At 46.6% G+C, this 22,121-nt stretch overlaps 1 protein-coding gene across 4 annotated transcripts in view; it reads left to right on the top strand.

Moving 5' to 3' along the window:
• The window catches only part of LMBRD1 (LMBR1 domain containing 1), a 346,839-nt gene that overhangs the window by 111,728 nt on the left and 212,990 nt on the right, over positions 1-22,121 (top strand). For all 4 annotated transcript variants that reach the window (XM_032961536.2, XM_032961537.2, XM_076069959.1 and 1 more), the window contains 2 exons: positions 613-701; positions 10,753-10,826. In XM_032961536.2, the coding sequence (XP_032817427.2) occupies positions 613-701; positions 10,753-10,826 (163 nt within the window). The remainder of the gene's footprint in view (positions 1-612; positions 702-10,752; positions 10,827-22,121) is intronic.

Raw genomic sequence — 22,121 nt, 5'->3', positions numbered from 1 at the left:
TTGTGGGTCGAGTGCGCGAATAAAAGGGGGCCTTCTGGCCAGATCGTGTCTTGAGTGCGTGTGTCGGGGTGAACGCCCTCCAACAGCAATGAAGGGGCAGAGGAGCGATGCTCATAACAACGAACGGAGCAAGTTGAGACAGGGGGGTACAGGTCGTGCACCTCTAGATTTGAAGCTTTCGTGACTGCAAGGATCCATACTCTTTGGTTCTATTCGGTAAAGTCACGTAGGTTTCACTCCAGCGCTGTCTTCGAGACAGCCTGGTCCCTTCACCTGATGAAGGCCGCTTGTGTTGTGGCCGAAACGTCGTGATTTTTGTTGTTTTATTTTTTACCTACGTGACTTCACCGAATAGAACCAAAGAGTAAGGTCGTGCACCTGCCAGTCATCTTAGTTACACGAACCTGTGGCACCTGCTGGGAGTCCCGTGACCTACCGTCGGCGAGCCGTCGACACTTCACGCGGCCTCAAAGTGCGCCTGGCACAGGCGCAGGCGCCGTTGGTGACGTCACCGTCACATAGTGGCGAATGGCGGGCGTTGGTATTGGTGTGAACGCTCACTTTGTGTTGTTTCCGAAATGACCGTGTTGCCTCGCCTTCTCCGTCTTTCAGGGCCTTCGTGCCTCTCGAGCCACCCACTGACACCAACTCGACGGAATGGGAAAAGTTGGAGTATCTGTTTCAGGAGCTCGGCAGTGGACGTGAGTATAGCGCGAGCTCCTCGTGCGTCGCCGTCGGTTCCGTGAACGGTCGTTCTCAGAAGCCGGCTCAGCTGTATCGGGCAGGGACCTTGAGCATTTTTTTTTTTGTCGAGCGGTGGAAGCCTTCGAGATACCTCGTTTCCAGAACACGTTGAATTTGTGCCAGACCATCGCCCTTGCTTGTTCCAGTTCCCTGCCCCAAGCTGTTCTCTGATCTCGCGATTTCAACGCAATACAGCGTGGATTCTCGCCTGATTTTAATTTACATCACGCCTGAAACAAGGCGCTTAACGTAGAATTACTTGCTTGTACACCAGAATCGTGAGTTGAGATGAGACGAGTCGATGAGAAGGGGATGGTGGTGCATGAATATGGTGACGCGTGAAATTATCCTTATGACGGTACCCCGGGGTACCAAATAATACAAAATGGCCGAGGCAATTAAATATTTTATTTCTGGTACAATATTTTTTTGCAGGGGTGTTACTTCACTCCACGACTGGGGTACCAATCAATCCGAAATCAGTGCTCCTCCGCGATGTCGAAACGCAGCGAGGACGATTTAGCTGAAGCCCTGAACGCTCTTACGAACCGTAGTGGTGCATCGTGTGCAGCTCGTCGATGATGAGTCGATTGCCGCATCGCCGACCATCAACAGACTCAAAATGACTGCGTCACGGACATTACGCGAGAGCCGGCGTACTATGGTGCCCCGGGGTACCCGCCGTAAGGTTAAAATAAACGACAATGAAAGTGACAATGAGTGGTTGATGATGAGTGGGTGTGATGAATGGATAGGGAAGTTGGGAAGAGGGATGGAGTTTGCACCTGCGGTTAGCACGGTCGGCTACGTACGGTTCGGAAAGAAGTTCAGCATACATACATAATTATGGGGAAGGGAGGAGGGGAAGTTTGGGCAGAGGGGTTGATGGAACGGTGGCGCAATGGTTAGTAATTTGCGCAAGGAACCCCGTGACCCGATTGATTCCCGGCCACATCTAAACATATCTGAACTCGTCCGTTGCAGCTTTAGCGTCAACCCATACTCACCAGTGTGGTGAAGTATGGTAAAACCATCCTCATGACGGAAAGACGTAGGGAAGGCCTTCATATAGTAGCGGATAGACAAAAAGAGCTGTGGATGACGGTTGCGTTAGTGGTGCCTAAGCACAACCGCAACTTAAGACTCGGCACTAAACAGTGGGGCGTGCATCACGGGATAAGGGAGGGGTATCGGAACCAGAGTGATTTCTCGATTAATCTGGGGTAATTTCGGGGGTTGGGCGGTGGCCCGGATAAAACGAAACGACGGATAACGCATATCATGTATAAATTAGGCTATAAACGCTTATTTATTGTTCACCTACGTGCAGTCGGGGTTAAGACGTAGAATGTGCCGTCTGTTTTTATTGTTTCTTAAAGTAATGGTTTTTGCGGGATCGTCAGTCACTGAACAGCAGTGAGTAAGGAGCAGCGAGCAGCATCTGTGTGAAGGCGTAAGGAGATGTAATTTTTCACAAGCCCAGTCAATCCGTAACCCAGATAAATCCGCCCATTGATAATCAAGGGGTCAGTGCACATTTTCTTTGAGTAAGGAACGAGCTCGTAGGTGGAGGATAGGACGAAAGCCTGGAGCCTGTGCCTGGACATAAACGAGGGGAATCCACAGTGTGGGAGGGAATTCTAGGCCGTGGAGTCGGCAGAGGAGAAGGGGGGTGACGTCTCACAGAGCAAAAGGTTTAACTTGGGGCCTTGACACAAGGCCTTGGTTGCTAGAGTTGAAAGGGGGAAAGTGGAGCAGGGGCGAGTTGAGGGTGATGGAAATCTTGGGGTTGATCTAGGACTTCATTCGGAGCCATTGAGGGATCAGAGTATTGTGGTGTGATGTGGTCTTGTTTATAGGCACAGGTGTGAGAAGTCTGGCAATGGAATTATGGATAATTTGGTGATTGAAGATGAGGGATTCGGGGATAAATCGTGACGTTTGATACGGCGGGCGTTGATATGCCCATTTCGCTATCAACTTGAAATCCCGGACGGTGGATCGACTCGGCCCATCACCTCTTCATGGCCGATAAAATGGATTATCATCATGTGGAAATTTATTGCAGCCAAATACTCGAAACGCACGATCTTGATTCTCAATGTGGAGGGAAAAACCGGAGGACCCGGAGAAAATACATCGCGACCACGGGCAGAATATGCAAACTCCAAATATACAGCCGCCGTGGTCAGGATCAGACCCACGACCTCCCGTATACCAGGCGAGGTAGTTAACATCTGGCCACCATTGGCAATCCAAACAAGGTTCTCAGGTAGTCCCCGACTTACGATGGTCCGAATTACGATATTTTCGACTGACGATGGGGTCGTCGTAACGCATCTCCATCGTAAGTCGGCGACTACCTGTAGTTGTACTCTTTAGCGACAGCATTCTGCCTGTGAGTGCTAAGGCTTTGTTGTCAGCTGTTGGACTCTTAACATTTGCAGTGTTTAGTGTGGACTACAGTGAGGGGAAAAGTATTTGATCCCCTGCTGCTTTTGTACGTTTGCCCACTGACAAAGAAATGATCAGTCTATAATTTTAATGGTAGGTTTATTTGAACAGTGAGAGACAGAATGACAACAACAAATTCCAGAAAAACGCATGTCAAAAATGTTATAAATTGATTTGCATTTTAATGAGGGAAATACGTATTAGACCCCCTCTCAATCAGAAAGATTTCTGGCTCCCAGGTGTCTTTTATACAGGTAACGAGCTGAGATTAGGACCACACTCTTAAAGGGAGTGCTCCTAATCTCAGCTTGTTACCTGTATAAAGACACCTGTCCACAGAAGCAATCAATCAATCAGATTCCAAACTCTCCACCATGGCCAAGACCAAAGAGCTCTCCAAGGATGTCAGGGACAAGATTTTAGACCTACACAAGGCTGGAATGGGCTACAAGACCATTTGGCATCAACTCAACTCGCCGTGTTTGGAGGAGGAGGAATGCTGCCTATCACCCCAAAAACACCATCCCCACCGTCAAACATGAAGGTGGAAACATTATGCTTTGGGGGTGTTTTTCTGCTAAGGAGACAGGACAACTTCACCGCATCAAAGGGACGATGGATGGGGCCATGTACCGTCAAATCTTGGGTGAGAACCTCCTTCCCTCAGCCAGGGCATTGAAAATGGGTCGTGGATGGGTATTCCAGCATGACAATGACCCAAATCACACAGCCAAGGCAACAAAGGAGTGGCTCAAGAAGAAGCACATTAAGGTCCTGGAGTGGCCTAGCCAGTCTCCAGACCTTAATCCCATAGAAAATCTGTGGAGGGAGCTGAAGGTTCGAGTTGCCAAACGTCAGCCTCGAAACCTTAATTACTTGGAGAAGATCTGCAAAGAGGAGTGGGACAAAATTCCTCCTGAGATGTGTGCAAAACTGGTGGCCAACTACAAGAAACGTCTGACCTCTGTGATTGCCAACAAGGGTTTTGCCACCAAGTACTAAGTCATGTTTTGCAGAGGGGTCAAATACTTATTTCCTTCATTAAAATGCAAATCAATTTCTAACATTTTTGACATGCGTTTTTCTGGATTTTTTGGTTGTTATTCTGTCTGTCACTGTTCAAATAAACCTACCATTAAAATTATAGACTGATCATTTCTTTGTCAGTGGGCAAACGTACAAAATCAGCAGGGGATCAAATACTTTTTTTCCCTCACTGTATACGTACGTGTGCATGCTTGTGTACGTACCTACTAGGGTTGCTTACCCTTGAAGCAATTCCAGGTGATTTTTGTTTTTTTTCTCCAACAACATCATGGCATTAATTTTACCGTTTGGCTCGTTCACAATCTCAAGCCATCGTGGTATTGTGTGTGGAGTGTAAGGAGTGTCATTTGCATATGTACAAAAATTATATACCGTACTTATACACCATTAAGATATTACCTTTTGAATCTTGATTAAGAAATGCTACAAAACTAGGTTAGGTAAAGAATGTCCAGTATTAGTTCGCAAACGTTGCTCTCGATATGCCCCTCACCACCACCACCATTCATGTTTTTGCGGTTTAGTTTTGAACTGTTACCGAAATAGCGAGGTAGAAAGTATGCACGAGGTAAGAAATTAAAATATAAAACAAGACGTGTTTCCATGAAGACAACTTCAATGTAATTTTTGTGTGCGTGTGTATATATACACACACGTGTCTTTTTGGAGCTAGCTTACAGGTGAATTACGGTTGCACTGTCTACTTAGTTTGTTCTTATGAACGCATTGTTTGGGCCAAAAACTTTCTCACATGAATATTGAAACAAATCTGTTGCAAGTTAAAGCTAGCGTACTTTGAAGATGTTATCCAAACTAAGATAAATTGTACCCAGCTGAAACGCGGCACTATTTAATCCGAATAAACCATTATATATATTTGTAAAGGCTCGTGATTCTGCTTGGGAGCATTCTACGTTGTCACTTTTACGAGCACACCGCAGACGAGGAAACGGCTCTGTGACGTACGGCTTTTGTGAAGCTAATTTCAGTTTTTATTTCCGTTTCATGGCAAAGAAATGGCAGTTAGACCCACCGCCTGAATTGAGAAATCTCATCGTGTTCCGTAAACTTTGAAAGTGATTTCCGCGACAACTGTGAATGCCCGTTGTCGAGGCAATTACCTCGAGTTACGCAAAGCATTCGCCCCGACGGCTGGATGCAACAATTTGTAAAAGCCTCTCTCGAGACCGCACTTGTTTAATTATTTACCAGTTTGTTGTTGTTGAATTTTTTTTTTACCGCGATTTCTGAATAATGTTTGCCAAAACCTGTCGGCCACTTTCCGGTAATGAGGAAAGATGACTGCAAGGAAATTTTCTTCATATGAGGACACACACACACACGCGCGTTGACGAATAGCCTTCGGTTAGCCTAAGAGATTGCTGGGGCAAGTTATGTCGGCGAGCGTCTATTAAGGTTGGCGGATCTTATATCGTATGACGTATAGTAGTAGCGCCACATCACGCGGCTACCATACTATCCACCATGCTACATCTTACACATACTAAAGCAAAGGCAAATATCCCCCGTATCGCCTTCACAAATTGTTCAGGCAAATGCTGTTAGCGAGCACCAGTGAAGGCCGGCATGGCACACAAAGGGGTGGGTGGTCAGCACCATGCCTGGCTGCCTTTGTCTCCCTCATTGCGAAGTATACACATCGCACCAGGTACTCATTTAAGGCTGAGTCGACCTAGGGGAGGCCCAGGACCGATTCAGATAATCGTCACTGGGGTCGCCAGGTTTGTAGCGCGAGCGTGCTACCACCCCTCATGGACATGCAAAGACAAAGATCCCCCCGATAGCCTTAACAGACGGACATACAAACAGACACACACACACAATCACGATTCCTCAAGCCAACATGTTATTGCTTAAAAAGTGCCGCTATTTTACGAGTGGAATTAAAGCATCCTTAATCCTCCGGGTAACCTGGCCAGGTGGCACAGTGGTGAGAGGATTTGACTGACAACCCGGGGTGTGAACTTTGCCCATAATTCCTCCGGGGACAGCAGTGTTTGGGCGTATTTTTTTTTCTCTCACGAACTGACCTTTTAGCGCACGGGAATTATGGAATCTTCACCATACCGCCAGATGGCTGACGACAGAGACGAGCGTCTCCACCCCCTCCCCCCCCAGGGCTCGTTTGAGCAGAGACACACTTTGACCTGGGCTCGATCCCGGGGGACAAGGAAGTCGAGGAAGTCGGTCAACGCGGCTGGACCGACGGCACGTCCACTTTGGCGGGTCTCTGTCCTCGGTGTCGGTTGGGTTACCTGTGTTGTAGACCTCTCGATTAGCACGGTTGGCTACGTACTGTGCGAAAGAGGTTCAACACACAGGCAGTCCCCCCGGGTTACGGAAGGGTTGGGTTCCCGAAGAACCGTAACCCGAATTTTCCGCATGTCGGAAACTGAACAATTTGCCCCCCAAAATCAACAATTAAATCCCACGGCCGGAAATAGTTGTGCCTCCCCTACCCGATTGCTAGTTCGTTGTACCTCGGTACTCTATCAGTACTGTGTGCTAGAGAATTGAAAGAATTACGTCACACCACAACAAATTCCATTGAGCATGGTCCTCGTGAGGCTCGGGCTCGGTGAAGGCGGCGTTTTCCCGGTATTCATCAACGACCTCGCGGCGCTTGCCTAACCACCGCAAACATTTCCGCGTGTTGAATTACTTTTTTTTTTAACACGATTTTCTGTAAAGTCAGGCCTTCCGTAATCCGGGGATTGCCTCAACATTCATTTAAAACTAACAGCTCATTCCGAAGACCAGCTGCTGCATACAGTGATTCAAACAGAATAAAACACATCCATATCCTCACCACGTGCACTCTATCCACATGGTGATGTCCATAGAGATGATGATGATGATAATGGTGATGGTATATAACACGCATGTTGAAACACGCGTGGTTTCCTGTTGCAATCTTTTAACAAGAAGAATACCGACTGTGTGTATGTGATGCGTCGTAAACTGCTGATGTTTGTCAGAGTGAATATGCAGCGTCTCAAACAATGTGTCACCCTGTGTGTGTGTGTATGCACACACACACACAGAGCGGTAGTGTAGCGGTTAGCGCGCTGCGCTATGAACCTGGCGACCCGGGTTCGATTCCCGCTCACGGCCAACACCAGTGACGATTATCTGAACCGGTCCCGTGCCTCCCCTAGGTCGACTCAGCCTCAAATGAGTACCTGGTGCGGTGTGTAAACATCGCCACTGGGGAGACAAAGGCGGTTGGGCGTGATGCTGGCCACCCACCCCCTCGTGTACCGTTCCGGCCTTCATAGGTGCTCGCTAACAGCACTTGCCCCTACAGTCTGTTAAGGCTACACGGGGGATCTTTGTGTGTATGCATAGCGAGTGGGAGCGGCAGTGTAGCAGTTAGCGCTACGCTGTGCTACGAACCTGGCGACCTGAGTTCGATTTTCGCTCACGGCCAGAACCGGTGACGATTATTTAAACCGGTCATGGGCCTCCCCTAGGTCGACTCAGCCTCAAATGAGTACGGTGTACGAACATCACCACTAGGGAGACAAAGGCGGCCGGGCGTGGTGCTGGTCACCCACCCCCTCGTGTTCCGTGCCGGCCTTCATAGGTGCTCGCTAACAGCACTTACCCCAACAGTCTGTTAAGGCTATACGGGGGATCTTTGTCTTTGTTTATTTGCTTAGCGAGTGTTACAAATTACTTGTCAAAACATGAATAGGTGTGCAAATTTGTGTTTGTATGCGTATATCTGCAGACCAGCGTCACCTTTTTCTTTTTTTACAATTCCTGCTTATAATTCATACATGCACGGGATGAGTTTTGTATCCAACAAATTGTCCGATTTTTATTTTTAGGGGACAATTTAAGATCTTTGCACAGACGTTCCAAGTCACTTCCGTGTGACGTGCCAAGGCGGATGCCCTCGTGCTGACGATAGCGACCTAAACCGATGCCACACGCGGCCACTTTTTTGCGGGGAAAATCTGAGAAAGTAACGTTTGCTTTTGGTTTACGAGTCAATCCGAAACAATAAAAAAACGTCTGGAATCGTTCAAAATTACGTAGCTCAGCCTGATTTTTTTTCCAACATTTCCTGATTCTAAAATGGAGAGCACATGCCTCCTCATCTGTACTCTATCTTCATACTTGTGTTGTATTTACTGCAAACTTATAAGAGGTGTTCACTATCGGGATGTCACGATGTCCCAGTCAGTTACTGACTTGGCCTATGATTCCTTTGGGGTGGATAAAATTGGTACCACTTTGCAGTCAATCAATCAACATTGATAATTATCTTTTAAATTCTCCCCTGCCCCACCGTGGGAATGTGGAATTTCTGCCGCTTGTTCAAGGATGCAAATAATATGTTGGTTCACTCGTATCGCCTTGTTTCTGTATAATAAAAATAAATTATAATTGTGCATATTTCTATCTAGACAGAAATAACCTTTACGATTCCTAATTAATATGACTTACCAGCTATGCGGATAGTTTCCAATTAGTGTCATTAGGTGATTAAAAGTGAGGTGCACATATTTAATTATGAATGTTGAGGTTTACCAGTTCGTTTGTTATGGTTTTTCCTGTGCAGGAGAAGAGCCTGGAATGGTGACTGACTTCAGTTGTGTCGCTTGGTTTGCGTGCTGTGCTACAAACCCTGCGGACCGAGTTCCATTCCCGGCTATGTCTTAAAATCAGTAGGCTTGGCCTGGATTGACTCCGCCACCTTAAACAAGTACTTGGCACAGTGTATAAACATCAGCACTGGAGCGATCTTTAAACACTGTGGTTATGGCCATACAACCTTCGCATTTGCCATGCCGGCCTTAATAGGTACACTCTATTTTGATTTAAAGCTTTCGTGACTGCAGGGATTCATATTCTTGGTTCTTTCGGTAAAGTCACGTTATTATTTTATTGTTTCCCTTCTACGTGACTTTACCGAAAGAACCAAGAATATAGGTACACTCTATTGGGCCTTGCCCCCACAGGCTATATGGCTAACGCCCAGGGCGGTCGTTGTCTTTGTGTGGAAGTGCAGTGGTTCGTACAATCTGTTATGATTCTAGTGGCCCGGGTTTGATTCTTTGCCATGGATGACATCGGTGGCAAATGCTATCTAAACCTCTACTGGCCTTCCCCTAGGTTAACTTCACCTTAAATTCATACCTAGCATGGGAAATAAATAGTCAGCTCTGGTGTAGTACTGACCACACCCACCTGCTCATGTGCCTTGCTAGCATTAGTAGGTGCTCATTTACAGCATTTGCCACAGCAGTCTATGAGGCTATACGGGATTCTTTGGCTGTGTGTGTGCATGCGTGTGCGTGCGCAGTTCGCAGAGCTGAGATTTTAAATTTATATTAAAAATGAACTTAAATGAACCGACTAGCATTCCTTGGCAATGTTTCTCATCAGGTTATTCAATTAGCGGATACAATTCCATCCCGTAACATTGTGGTTGCTTGAGCAACAGAGACAGATGACACCTTATACCCATGCAATAATTACGCACGTGTGCGTAGGCGCTTGTGTTGATGCGTTTGCGTTGCACATTTGTACAACTGAATGGTTGCGTGTATGCATGTTAATGTGAATTCATAAGGTTAAATGCTGTGCTTTATTATTGGCTCTGGAGGAACGACGATATTCTGCGTCAACCTTGGACCAGGATGTTGAACTCTTAACCTTCTTGGCACGTCTAACTCCGAGCCACGGCATCGCCCGTCAGATGAACAGCAGTGGCAGTAATTCACCCTTATTTAGCAGCAGAAGAGATCTCGGAGAGAAGTTTCATTTCTTGCTTGGCCGTTAACATCTCTTTCGTGGCCAAAGGGCCTCCCCTCCAACGTCTCCCACTCTTCACAAACTCTGCCCACTTCCATCCAGTGCCCTCCAAATCATCTCCTCCTCCTCCTCGCGCCATCTCATTCACCTCCCACGAGCCTCTGCTGCGTTGTTCATTTTGCCAACCTGTCACGTGGTGTTCTAGCTCGGTGCCCTATCCCATCTCCATTTCAGCTTGTTTCACTTTGTAAATTACATATAATGCTACTCTTCTCATACACAATGGTCCATACATTCATTATTTTAAACATATATTATTTGCGAGTACGGAATGTGTGTTTGTGTGCATATATGGCGGTGCATCTGATAGCTATGCATGTGTGTCTGCATTTGTATTTTTGTTTGTGTTTATGCAGGTCTCTGTGATCGTATCTTTAGTGTACTTATGTAAATATGTATTTATGGGTATACCTGTATATGTGTCTGCTTCAGTGCGTGTGTCCGTGTATATATCCTTGTGTGCATGCGTGTGTCTGCTCACGTGGTTACTCTGTGTATTGGCAATCTGTTTATTGTGTCTGCGTGTTTAGACCTGTGTGAATGTGTCCCGTGTACCCATTTAGATCGCTCACGGAAGCATTTGTGTTCGTTTTCTCTGTGTGTATGCACACCCGTGCGACTGTGTGACTGTGCGTGCGTGCATCCGTTTGCTAATCGCAGATGGTGTGGACGCGTTGGCCTTTTCCATAAGCACCTTGACGCTGGCCGGAATGCTGTGCCTCATCATCTACACGGTAAGAGAGTTGCACCGTTTGCAGCCACCGCTGCCACTTTTTGTCACTCACTCCCAACCTCGCCGGGAACCCCGCGGCCACTCTCAAAGTCCCAACCCACCAATTTCCGTCCTGATTCACCGTGCCAATGTTTCCCACGCTGCCCCCCCCCCCCCCACACACACACTACCCGTGATGCATGCCTTCGCCTATTCTCATCCCCTCCTGCACCCACGCCTCTCCCCCATCCTCCCTGTCTCTCTCTCTAAACTCTGTCAGCTCTCAGCGCTCACTTTTCCTCCCTCTCGCCTATTTCCAATTCCCTCTTTGACCCCCCCCCCCCCCCCCATTTTGCATTCCCCCACACGAAGAAAAAGAGAGCGTTGCACGATTTAGCAATATTTACCGTCCAGTTGGAGGTGTTGTATTTTCTCAACGCACAAAACACAAAGATGCCCAATTCAACCTCGCACAGGGGCAAGTGTTGTTCGCGAGCATCTATAAAGGGCAGCGTGGAGCATGTAAGAGAATTGTGTTTATAATACCATGACCATCCACCTCTGTTACCAGTACTGGTGTTCGCAAAAATCACGTAGCTAAATGAAGCAGTCAATTTAATGCCGAGTCACCCTAGGATATTCCCAAGCCAGGGTTAGATCACAGTTGCCACTGTGCTTGTGATGTGTTTTTGCCAGGAATTTTAACGCAGATTCGTTATGTTGTAGTGCACTGTGCTCTCTGCGATGCCACCAACCCTGTACCGTATGCAAGGACCCCCCGTATTACCCGAACAGACTGTTGGGGCAAGTGCTGTTAGCGAGTAGCACCTATGAAGGCCGGCACGGCACACGAAGGGGTGGGTGGCCAGCACCACGCCTTTGTGTCCCCAGTGGCGATGTTTAAACATCGCACCAGGTGCTCATTCCATGCTGAGTTGACCTAGCGGACGCCCAGGACTGGTTCAGATAATCATCACTAGCATTGGCCGCGAGCGGGAATTGAACTCCCGGCAAGACGATAGCGCAATGCGTTAACCACTGCGCCACCGTTGCCACACACACACAGACGGACGCAAAGACACGCATGGACACACACACAGACGGACACAAAGCCAAAGACACACACACAGACGGACACAAAGACACGCCCATGGACACACACACAGACGGACACAAAGCCAAAGACACACACACAGACGGACACAAAGACACGCATGGACACACACACAGACGGACACAAAGCCAAAGACACACACACAGACGAACACAAAGACACGCCCATGGACACACACACAGACGAACACAAAGACACGCCCATGGACACACACACAGACGAACACAAAGACACGCCCATGGACACACACACAGACGAACACAAAGACACGCCCATGGACACACACACAGACGAACACAAAGACACACACATGGACACACGCACAGACGAATGCAAAGCCACCAGAGCTTGGCCCCAACTTCTCGCGTGACGCGGTCCTTGTTACCGCAGCCTCCTCTGCTGGTACTTCTCTTTCCTGACGGCGGCAGCAGAAGCAAGCGCAGTAATTTATACCCAGGGGCCAAATTTAACCTCTGTCCCGTGCGCGACTGTCACCCGATTATAATTGCCTTTCACATTGCTCCTGCAGTGGGGTGAAATGCTAGGGTGGGGCCGGGGGTGGCGCGGGATAGGCGGGGGGGGGGCGGTGGTGCAACGGTTCGAGCGCTGTGCTACGATCCCGGCGACCGGAGTTCGATTCTCCCGCTCACGGCCACCAACGCCGGTGACGATGATCTTAATTGGTCCTGGTCCTCGCCTAGGTCGACTCGGCCTCATGTGCTGTGCCGGCCTTCATATGTGCTACTCGCTACCCGCACTTGCCTCAGCAGTCTGTGAAGGCTATGTGGGGGGAGGGGATCTTTGTCTTTGTTGGTGGGGGGTGGTGGGGGGGAGGTGGGCGGTGTTGGAAGCAGACCTTAATCAGCTGCTCGGAGAAGGGAAACGGTTGGCGGTCGTTCGCAGCGCACGAGCGTAGCCCGGCTACACGTTCGCCTTTGCCGCTCACGCTCGCCATCGAGGAGGTCTCAAGACGGTCGCCTCGGGATTGCCCAGCCTCACAGACAGTAGCTTGTCTGGCACTGTGTTAAACTGAACGACTAAAGTGTTTATTTTATTTTAGCATGTACGGCCCCCGCTGAGCCGTTTATATCTCTTCTTCAGAAGTGACCTGGCTTTCACAAATGACAGCTCGACCAAGTGGCTTATCACGCGTTTTTTTTTAAATGTGGAGGGAATAACCGGAGGAAACGAAGAAAAATCAATGTGGCCACGGAGAGAACATGCACGCTAAAATTATGCAGGCGTCAGGGTCGGGATCGAACCCACAACCTGCTCCATGCAAGGCGAGATAGAGAGAGTTAACATTTAGCCCAACGTTTGTACATGCTGCAGTATAAAACCATAAGGCGTTTCGATTTTACGCCCGCTTATCATGCAGGCTGCAAGTTGCAGGCAGGGTGCTGTGTCCTAGCGAAGGTGCTTTAATGTATGGATGTTGAACTTCTTTCGCACCGTACGTAGCCAATCGTCCTAATCGGAGGCGAAACGTGCAGATTTGCCAGGTGTGGTGGCACATGCCTGTGTTCCAGCACCAATTGGTGTATCACTTTGACCTCATTGTATTCCGTAATGCTCCCCCACCCCCACTCCACCGAGTGATGTGACTTCATGAGCATATTGATTAGATATCCATACCAGGCCGCCACTGTGTTATTTTAAACATGTTACTTAAAGCGAGTGACTTTGGGCAGGACACATCGCTTGCTACATGGGAGTTGATGGTCGAGACTCTAACAATGGAGTCGCAGCCAAAGCATGGCAACATGCCCAAAAGGATGAATGGGCGCATGTGCGGAAGCTCCGTGTAAAGTTGCATCTCAAGACTCCGTGAGGAATGGTAACGACTTGGGGTGGGGCGGGGGATGGGGAAGGCTTACATCCAGCAGTCGATAGAGCACTGCTGCTCGTGACTTGGTTTTTACGTGCTCTTTCCTTTGTTGCCGAATGCATCTGGCCTCGATTGCCGCAGCGATACGTCGTGAGATGTATTTAATTCACAGCGCTGAATTAACACGTTGGGGACAACGCAACTTCCACGACCAATTTTGGCATAAAATGGGCTCGTTGTCACTCTCGACGCAAACATAATGACGAAAGGCGTTTGTCAGCATGTCACGTAAAAATGAAACGCATTTTTGTTGGCGCTGTGTGCGGGTGTGATAATAAGAGGCGTGTTTATCACGCCAGGGAAGTGCGCTGTTGTTGTTTACTTGGTATTTATCGTGAACGTGGGGAGCGAATCAGCGTCGCCCGTGGAAGTGCTCCCCGTGTTCAATTAGTATTTTGGTTGATGAAATAAATATATAAAGTTAAAGATAACACGTTATAAATGTACCGTACTTCCCTCAAAATATGGATCGAGTATGCTTGCTCGTGGCCTAAAGCTCACGTTTCACGGAACGTTCACTGGTGAATGGCACAGGCTTACAGGCCAAGGCTGCGCCTAAAGGAATGCAGTGCACTTTCCTTCCATTTTAGGAACTGCAGTCAATATGTGAACAGAATAAATATCACATTGAACGCGGTTTTGTCCAATCCCAGTAACACTTCCTTGAGGAATATGCGGCGGATTTTGAAATTGTGAGTTTCATGAAATTGCTGCTTTTATTGTATTTCTCTTTTATCGTTTGTGCCCAAGGGTTTTTTTTTGTGCGGTGTGTAATTTGTCCAGCATGTGCAAAACGTTGTGCAGAGGAAACTTTTTTTTTACATTCTGGTACAACCCCTAGACCGACTAAAGTAAAGTTAAGTTGTCTGGACTTCCTGTAAATTAGGTAATTGAGCCATTTAGGTGACTGCTAAGGCTGTATATTACCAACGACTCTTCCACTGCTCCCACCATCTGTTCAGACGAGTGAGTGGTTCACTCTTTCAGTGTGGCTTGTAGGTGGTTGTTGGTGGATCGCACATAAATGTAAGCGTTGTGAGACACCGGCATTGGGATAATAATGGGGCACGTGTCGGAGGCAGTAGCTCAAGTTGGTTCCTTTCGGTCCGTTGAGATAGACTTTGAGTGTTACTTACCCCCTTCGTTGTTATGCGTGGAGTTTCCCTCGCATGCAAAAGAACAAAAAAAGGTTCATACAAAATATTAGCTTCCTGCTCTAATGAGCATCCGGCACTGTTCATTTCTTCTGATATCCCTCAGCCGTTGCATATTACCTATGTTGGGGTTCGGTCTCTTCCTCTGCAGAGCAACGACTGCTGATATCTGACAAAATGGAACTTTATTATTGAGCCGATTGTCGACTGAGGTTTGAGATTCGAGACATTCCATTTATGAGTTGAGTGCTCGTTCACAACGCCTCCCATCCAGACACAAATTACCCTTTCCTTTTAGCCGAGCCACTATAAATTAGGTATACTCTTTGGTTCTTTCGGTAAAGTCACGTAGAAAGTAAAATAAATAATAGAATACACGACGTTTCGATTGCAACACAAGCAACCGTCATTAGGTGTGAAAGAATGCAAGCTCGGAGAGAGACACACATACAAAGAGAGAGACAAAACACAGACACGGAGAGAGACACACACACAAAGAGAGAGACACACAGAACAACGCCTCTGTGGCGAGGCATTATATAGAGAGGAGGGGGTGGGACAGAGAAAGTCAATGGCCTGGTGTACGTGTTCCAGTTCACTGGCTAGGTGGTATTGGTCGGAAATGCAGTGGGCCCTATGGTGTAGTGTTTTGATAAGGGATTTTTTCTGTGCTTCCACAAAGAAGGACGTACGGTGGATGTCTGGATGGCATCTGTTTCAAATTTCTCCATGAAAACATTCGCTATCACTGGTGATGTCATTCCTGACATGCAATATCCTGGAGTTTACAAACCGAGTTTTACCTGCGGCAGCAGTTACATCGGGGAAACGAAACGACATGTCTCGGACCGTGTCCGCGAGCACAAGGCAGATCTGAAACACGGCAGAACTAATACCTCTGCCATAGCTGACCATTGTTATAATGCTGTGGGCTCGCATGATATTGTTTTTTTTCCGAGACCCAAGGTACTCTGCAAACCTTCGGGCTACTATCAAAGGTTTGTTCATGAAGCCATCCAGATATATAAACATAGACATAACTTCCACCGAGAAGATGGATACAAATTGAGCAATCATTGGAAGGATGTTATTAACCAGGTAAAACCCTAACTGCTTTATGGTTATTGTCTATCATATCTGCAGGGTACTAGTCTATTTTTCCGAGTTAACTCGCCCTCCACATCCCCAGCTCTCTCGGCCTCCCACTTCCAGCCCCACCCACTTCCCCCCTCCTTCTTCAGCCTCACGTCCCTCTCCTAGCGTCCACACAGCGCTCCCCCCCCTCTCTCTCCCCCCTTGCCCCTCCCCCTTTCTTACCTATATAACCTCTTACCACGGCAGCTCTCTCTCCCACTTCAGCAAAAAAATTATTGCTGTGGTTTTCCCACCTGATGGTGATTGCTTGTGTTGCAGTCGAAACGTCGTGATTTATTTTATTTTATACCTACGTGACTTTACCGAAATAACCAAATTAGGTATAGTTTTGACAGTTTTGCATCACAATTTGTGGGAAGGCATTGACTGCCACGGATACAATGTGTCATTCTTTATATTTGAGACTGCTAATTATAAGGCAGTAAACAAAGTCGTTTTTCATTTGGTTCATGGCTTTGGGGAGGCCATCACGTAAAACAATGTCCATGCCTCACCGTCCTTTTTTACCAAATAAAAAACGATTTTGACTGCAAACCAAAAAAACTGGTCAAGATAAGTAAAGAAAGGAGGAAATTGAAATCACAAATAAATATATAAAACGCACTGCACGAATCATGATTACGTGTGTGCTTATTAATCCCTAAGTGATTGTAGAAAACCCCGACACAGGCACGCAAGTGGCTTTCTTGGGCGAACAAACTACATTGGGAAACAAAGAAGCAGGCTTTCCTTGCTGTATTGTCATGCACGCGCTGCCAGGTGGCAGTGACGTTTTAAAATCACTTTTTTTTTTGGAGCCCGCTGTAAGGCAATGTGTCCGCATTCATTTAAAACCCATTTAGTCATTGCAGAAGAACAGGTTTCTGTGGGACTGTTTCGGCCACAGGCAGACACTGCAATATGAATTGTATTTTTTTTACCATCAAACAAGCCAACTTAATTTTGTTGCAAGCTTATATTGGAAAGTGTAATACAAATATATATAAATTAACAAGGCGCTTAAAAGGCTGGAATGACTAAATGTTGGGGTTGTTTCACTGCCGCTGCAATACGGTCATTGTTTGTTGTATGGCGCTCATCGTGCGGGTCGATAAAACAAGTACCATTTATATTCTTGGTTCTTTCGGTAAAGTCACGTTGAAGGGAAACAATAAAATAATAAAATATATATGAAACAATAAAATTCTCACGACGTTTCGACTGCAACACAAACAGTCATCATCAGGTGTGAAAACCAACGGCAAGAACATTTGAAAGAAGTGGCGGTTTGTATTTATTTATTTTTAAACGTTAGCACCACGGATAGCGATTTGACAGTTTGTTTAGAAGGACGAGTCCATCTATATTCGGAAAAGAGGAGGGGGGAGACGAAAAATTTATGTCTGCTGTCTGAAAGCCACCGTAAGCGTGAACAATCAATTAAGACCCGAATTGGTTTATCAAATCCTTCCAATGATTGCTAAGCCAGAATCCATCTTCTCGGTTGAAATTGTCTCTGTGTTTGTATATGTGGATAGCCTCATGAACGAATCTCTCATGGTAGCCTGATGGCTTGCAAAGAACTTCTGTCTTGGAGAAGTCAATGTCATGTGAGCCTACTGAATTATAACAGTGATCTGCCACGGCCGAGGTGTTGGTCCTACCGTGTTTAAGGTCTGCTTTGTGTTCACGAATACGGTCCGAGACATGTCGTTTGGTTTCTCCAATGTAACTACTACCACAGAGGCAACTTAGTTTGTAGACACCAGGGTACTGTATGTCCGGAATCACATCTTTTACAGACGGAACCAGATCACGGATTTTATGTAATGTGTTGAAACGGACCTGGATCTTGTGTTTATTCAAGATTTTGGAGATCTTTTTTTGTGATCCCCGCAATGTAGGGTAAAGTGATGGTTTTAAAAGGCTCCTCAAGAGGATCCTTCTTCATGGTTTGAGTGATAGCTTTGCGGATTGTATAGTCGGAGTAACCATTATCCTTAAGAGCTTGGTGTACATGCTTGAGTTCACTGCCTATGTGTTCCTGGTCGGATGTGCATTGGGTTCTATGGTGCAGAGTCTTGATGAGAGAATTCTTCTTTGATGGATGGTGGTGGGAATCCGGTTTCAGATAAGCATCCGTATGGGTAGCTTTCCTGTAGACAGAGTGGCTCATTGAACCATCAGGTCTCTTTTTTATTAGGACATCCAAAAAAGGTAGCTTGCCATCTTTTTCGACTTCCATGGTAAATCTGATGGCGGGGTGTATGGAATTAAATGGTCGAAGAATTGGTCTAGAGCAGGCCGGCCATGTGGCCAGATGACAAAAGTGTCATCCACGTACCTCTTCCATAAGGTTGGGCGCAGAGTGGCAGCCTGGATGGCGTCAGTCTCAAATTTCTCCATGAAAATGTTGGCTATAACCGGAGATAGGGGGGAGCCCATTGGGGTGCCCTCAGTTTGTTTGTAGAAAGTTCCATTCCAAGTGAAGTATGTATTGGTTAAGCAGTGTCTCACCAGGAGGGGTACCTCAGTGTTTAGTCCTTGATGAACCAAGTCTTCAATGATTGCGATGGTGTCAGGTACAGGAACTTTGGTGAATAAGGAAACTACATCAAAACTAATAAAGTATTAAAGCTTTCGTGACTGCATAAAATTACTCATTGGTTTTTTCGGTAAAGTCACGTGTGTAGAAATACAATCAAATTATATTGAAACAAAAAACAATCACGACGTTTCGATCACAACGCAAGCGATCTTCATCAGGTGTCAAGGACAAATCACGGAGGTAAATACAACAAAAAGATGAGAGACGAGAATTCAACAAACCTGAAAAAACATTATGTGAAGCACATCCATGTGCAATCCAAAGGTTGAACACGAAATTTAACACTTCTGGAATTCGTGGTACATCAAAACTGACAAGCAGGTCGTCTGGGGACAGGGAAATACCCTTGATTGTCGATACCAGGTGAGTAGAATTTTGTACCGCAGAAGTGTTTGTTTTTTCCAGTGAAAGGCCGCAGGATTTCAGACAGAAAACGAGCCAGTTTGTAGGTGGGGGAGTTGATAGTAAAGACGATGGGACGAAGGGGTGTATCTACTTTATGTATTTTTTGTAAGCTGTATAATCTTGGTGGCCTGGCAGCAGAAAGTTTCAACGAAAACTGTTTAGTTTGATCAATTAATGCGGTTGAATCAGAAATTATTTTGTTGGTTTGTGTGACATTTGAATGTGGAATTTCCACCACTGGCTCAGGGCCACCATTTAGAAAGAAGTGCTGCTGAACAGTGAAGCGTTGAGACGCGTCGACTTGGAAAAAAATACGATCGTTGTATTATTGTTGTTGTGGGTCTAGCCAGGACGGCCTCACGTCGACTCACTACTCATTTTGAAGGCATTTGTAATTAGGAAATTTGCATTTGACAATTTATTTGTAAAAAAAAAACAGTGTTGTTTTCTGCTTGTGGAAGGAAACCAACATACCTGCATAAAACCCTTCCTACCTATGAGGGGGTACATTTCAAACTCTCTCCAAGTATGTCCAAATTCCTACAGGAATCAGCTATAGGTGGATGTGTCACTAGTTTCAGGTTTTAGACTGACCTTTAGACATGATCAGGACCCATTGAGACTGTGAGTCCATCCTGCAAGGGAGACTTGGGAATAAGAACGCTGCAGCAAGCATCTGATGCTGCTGTGGTAAGGGCTGGAAGTGGGAAGAAATTACTGGCGGAACTCAAATGATTCCCTCCACCCCCACTAGATCTGAGGAGCAGGAGCTTCACTGTGCGTGTCTGTGGGAGCATGTACAGTGAGGGAAAAAAGTATTTGATCCCCTGCTGATTTTGTACGTTTGCCCACTGACAAAGAAATGATCGGTCTATAATTTTTATGGTAGGTTTATTTGAACAGTGAGAGACAGAATAACAACAACAAAATCCAGAAAAACGCATGTCAAAAATGTTATAAATTGATTTGCATTTTAATGAGGGAAATAAGTATTTGACCCCCTCTCAATCAGAAAGATTTCTGGCTCCCAGGTGTCTTTTATACAGGTAACAAGCTGAGATTAGGGGCACTCCCTTTAGATATTAGGAGCACTCCCTTTAAGAGTGTGCTCCTAATCTCAGCTCGTTACCTGTATAAAAGACACCTGTCCACAGAAGCAATCAATCAATCAGATTCCAAACTCTCCACCATGGCCAAGACCAAAGAGCTTTCCAAGGATGTCAGGGATAAGATTGTAGACCTACACAAGGCTGGAATGGGCTACAAGACCATTGCCAAGCAGCTTGGTGAGAAGGTGACAACAGTTGGTGCGATTATTCGCAAATGGAAGAAACACAAAGAACTGTCAATCTCCCTCGGCCTGGGGCTCCATGCAAGATCTCACCTTATGGAGTTGCAATGATCATGAGAACGGTGAGGAATTAGCCCAGAACTACACGGGAGGATCTTGTCAATGATCTCAAGGCAGCTGGGACCATAGTCACCAAGAAAACAATTGGTAGCATTCTACGCCGTGTAGGACTGACATCCTGCAGCGTCCGCAAGGTCCCCCTGCTCAAGAAAGCACATATACATGCCCGTCTGAAGTTCGCCAATGACCATCTGAATGATTCAGAGGACAACTGGGTGAAAGTGTTGTGGTCAGATGAGACCAAAATGGAGCTCTTTGGCATCAACTCAACTCGCCGTGTTTGGAGGAGGAGGAATGCTGCCTATGACCCCAAGAACACCATCCCCACCATCAAACATGGAGGTGGAAACATTATGCTTTGGGGGTGTTTTTCTGCTAAGGGGACAGGACAACTTCACCGCATCAAAGGGACGATGGACGGGGCCATGTACCGTCAAATCATGGATGAGAACCTCCTTCCCTCAGCCAGGGCATTGAAAATGGGTCGTGGATGGGTATTCCAGCATGACAATGACCCAAAACACACGGCCAAGGCAACAAAGGAGTGGCTCAAGAAGAAAGCACATTAAGGTCCTGGAGTGGCCTAGCCAGTCTTCAGACCTTAATCCCATAGAAAATCTGTGGAGGGAGCTGAAGGTTCGAGTTGCCAAACGTCAGCCTCGAAACCTTAATGACTTGGAGAAGATCTGCAAAGAGGAATGGGACAAAATCCATCCTGAGATGTGTGCAAACCTGGTGGCCAACTACAAGAAACGTCTGACCTCTGTGATTGCCAACAAGGGTTTTGCCACCAAGTACTAAGTCATGTTTTGCAGAGGGGTCAAATACTTATTTCCCTCATTCAAATGCAAATCTATTTATAACATTTTTGACATGCGTTTTCTGGATTTTTTTGTTGTTGTTCTGTCTCTCACTGTTCAAATAAACCTACCATTAAAATTACAGACTGATCATTTCTTTGTCAGTGGGCAAACGTACAAAATCAGCAGGATGTCAAATACTTTTTTCCCTCACTGTGGGTCTCTCAGCGTGTCTGTAGGTCTCTGTGCGTGTATGTGTGTCTCTGTGCGTGTCTCTAGGTCTCTGTGCGTGTATCTGGGTCTCTGCGTGTCTCTTAGTCTCTGTGCGTGTCTCTGGGTATCTGTGCTTGTCACTGGGTCTCTGTGCATGGCTGTGGGTTTCTCTGTTAGTCTAGGGGTCTATCTGTGAGTAAAACAAAACATATGAATCCTTGATTCCTTCCAGAACACAGTCGAGTTCACATTTTCTCTCCGACCAAGGCATTCTGGGGCATTCGGGCCCCATTTCCACCACTGGCTGTGGTGTATTCTTTGGGTCTTTCGGTAAAGTCACGTAGATTTTCTTTGAACCTATCTACGTGACTTTACCGAAAGACCCAAAGAATATGAATTTCTGCAGTCACGAAAGCTCTAAGTCAGGCTTTTGTCTGTGGTATTTCGGTGAGCACACGCTGGGCTCCCGCGATAGAGAGTTCCACCGGTTTAATTATGACTGTTCGTACGGCGTTTGGAACAAGGGGTACGTTTTTTCAATTCCCTCCCCCCACCGCTTCTGTCCACCCAGCATAACAAATGAGTTCACC

Source organism: Petromyzon marinus, chromosome 27, assembly GCF_048934315.1.
Source record: "Petromyzon marinus isolate PM22_M1 ecotype Great Lakes invasive population chromosome 27, UKy_Petmar_22M1.pri1.0, whole genome shotgun sequence".
Taxonomy (NCBI): Eukaryota; Metazoa; Chordata; class Hyperoartia; order Petromyzontiformes; family Petromyzontidae; genus Petromyzon; species Petromyzon marinus.
Note: the sequence above shows the minus strand (reverse complement) of the source record. Positions and strands in the feature narration are given on the sequence as shown.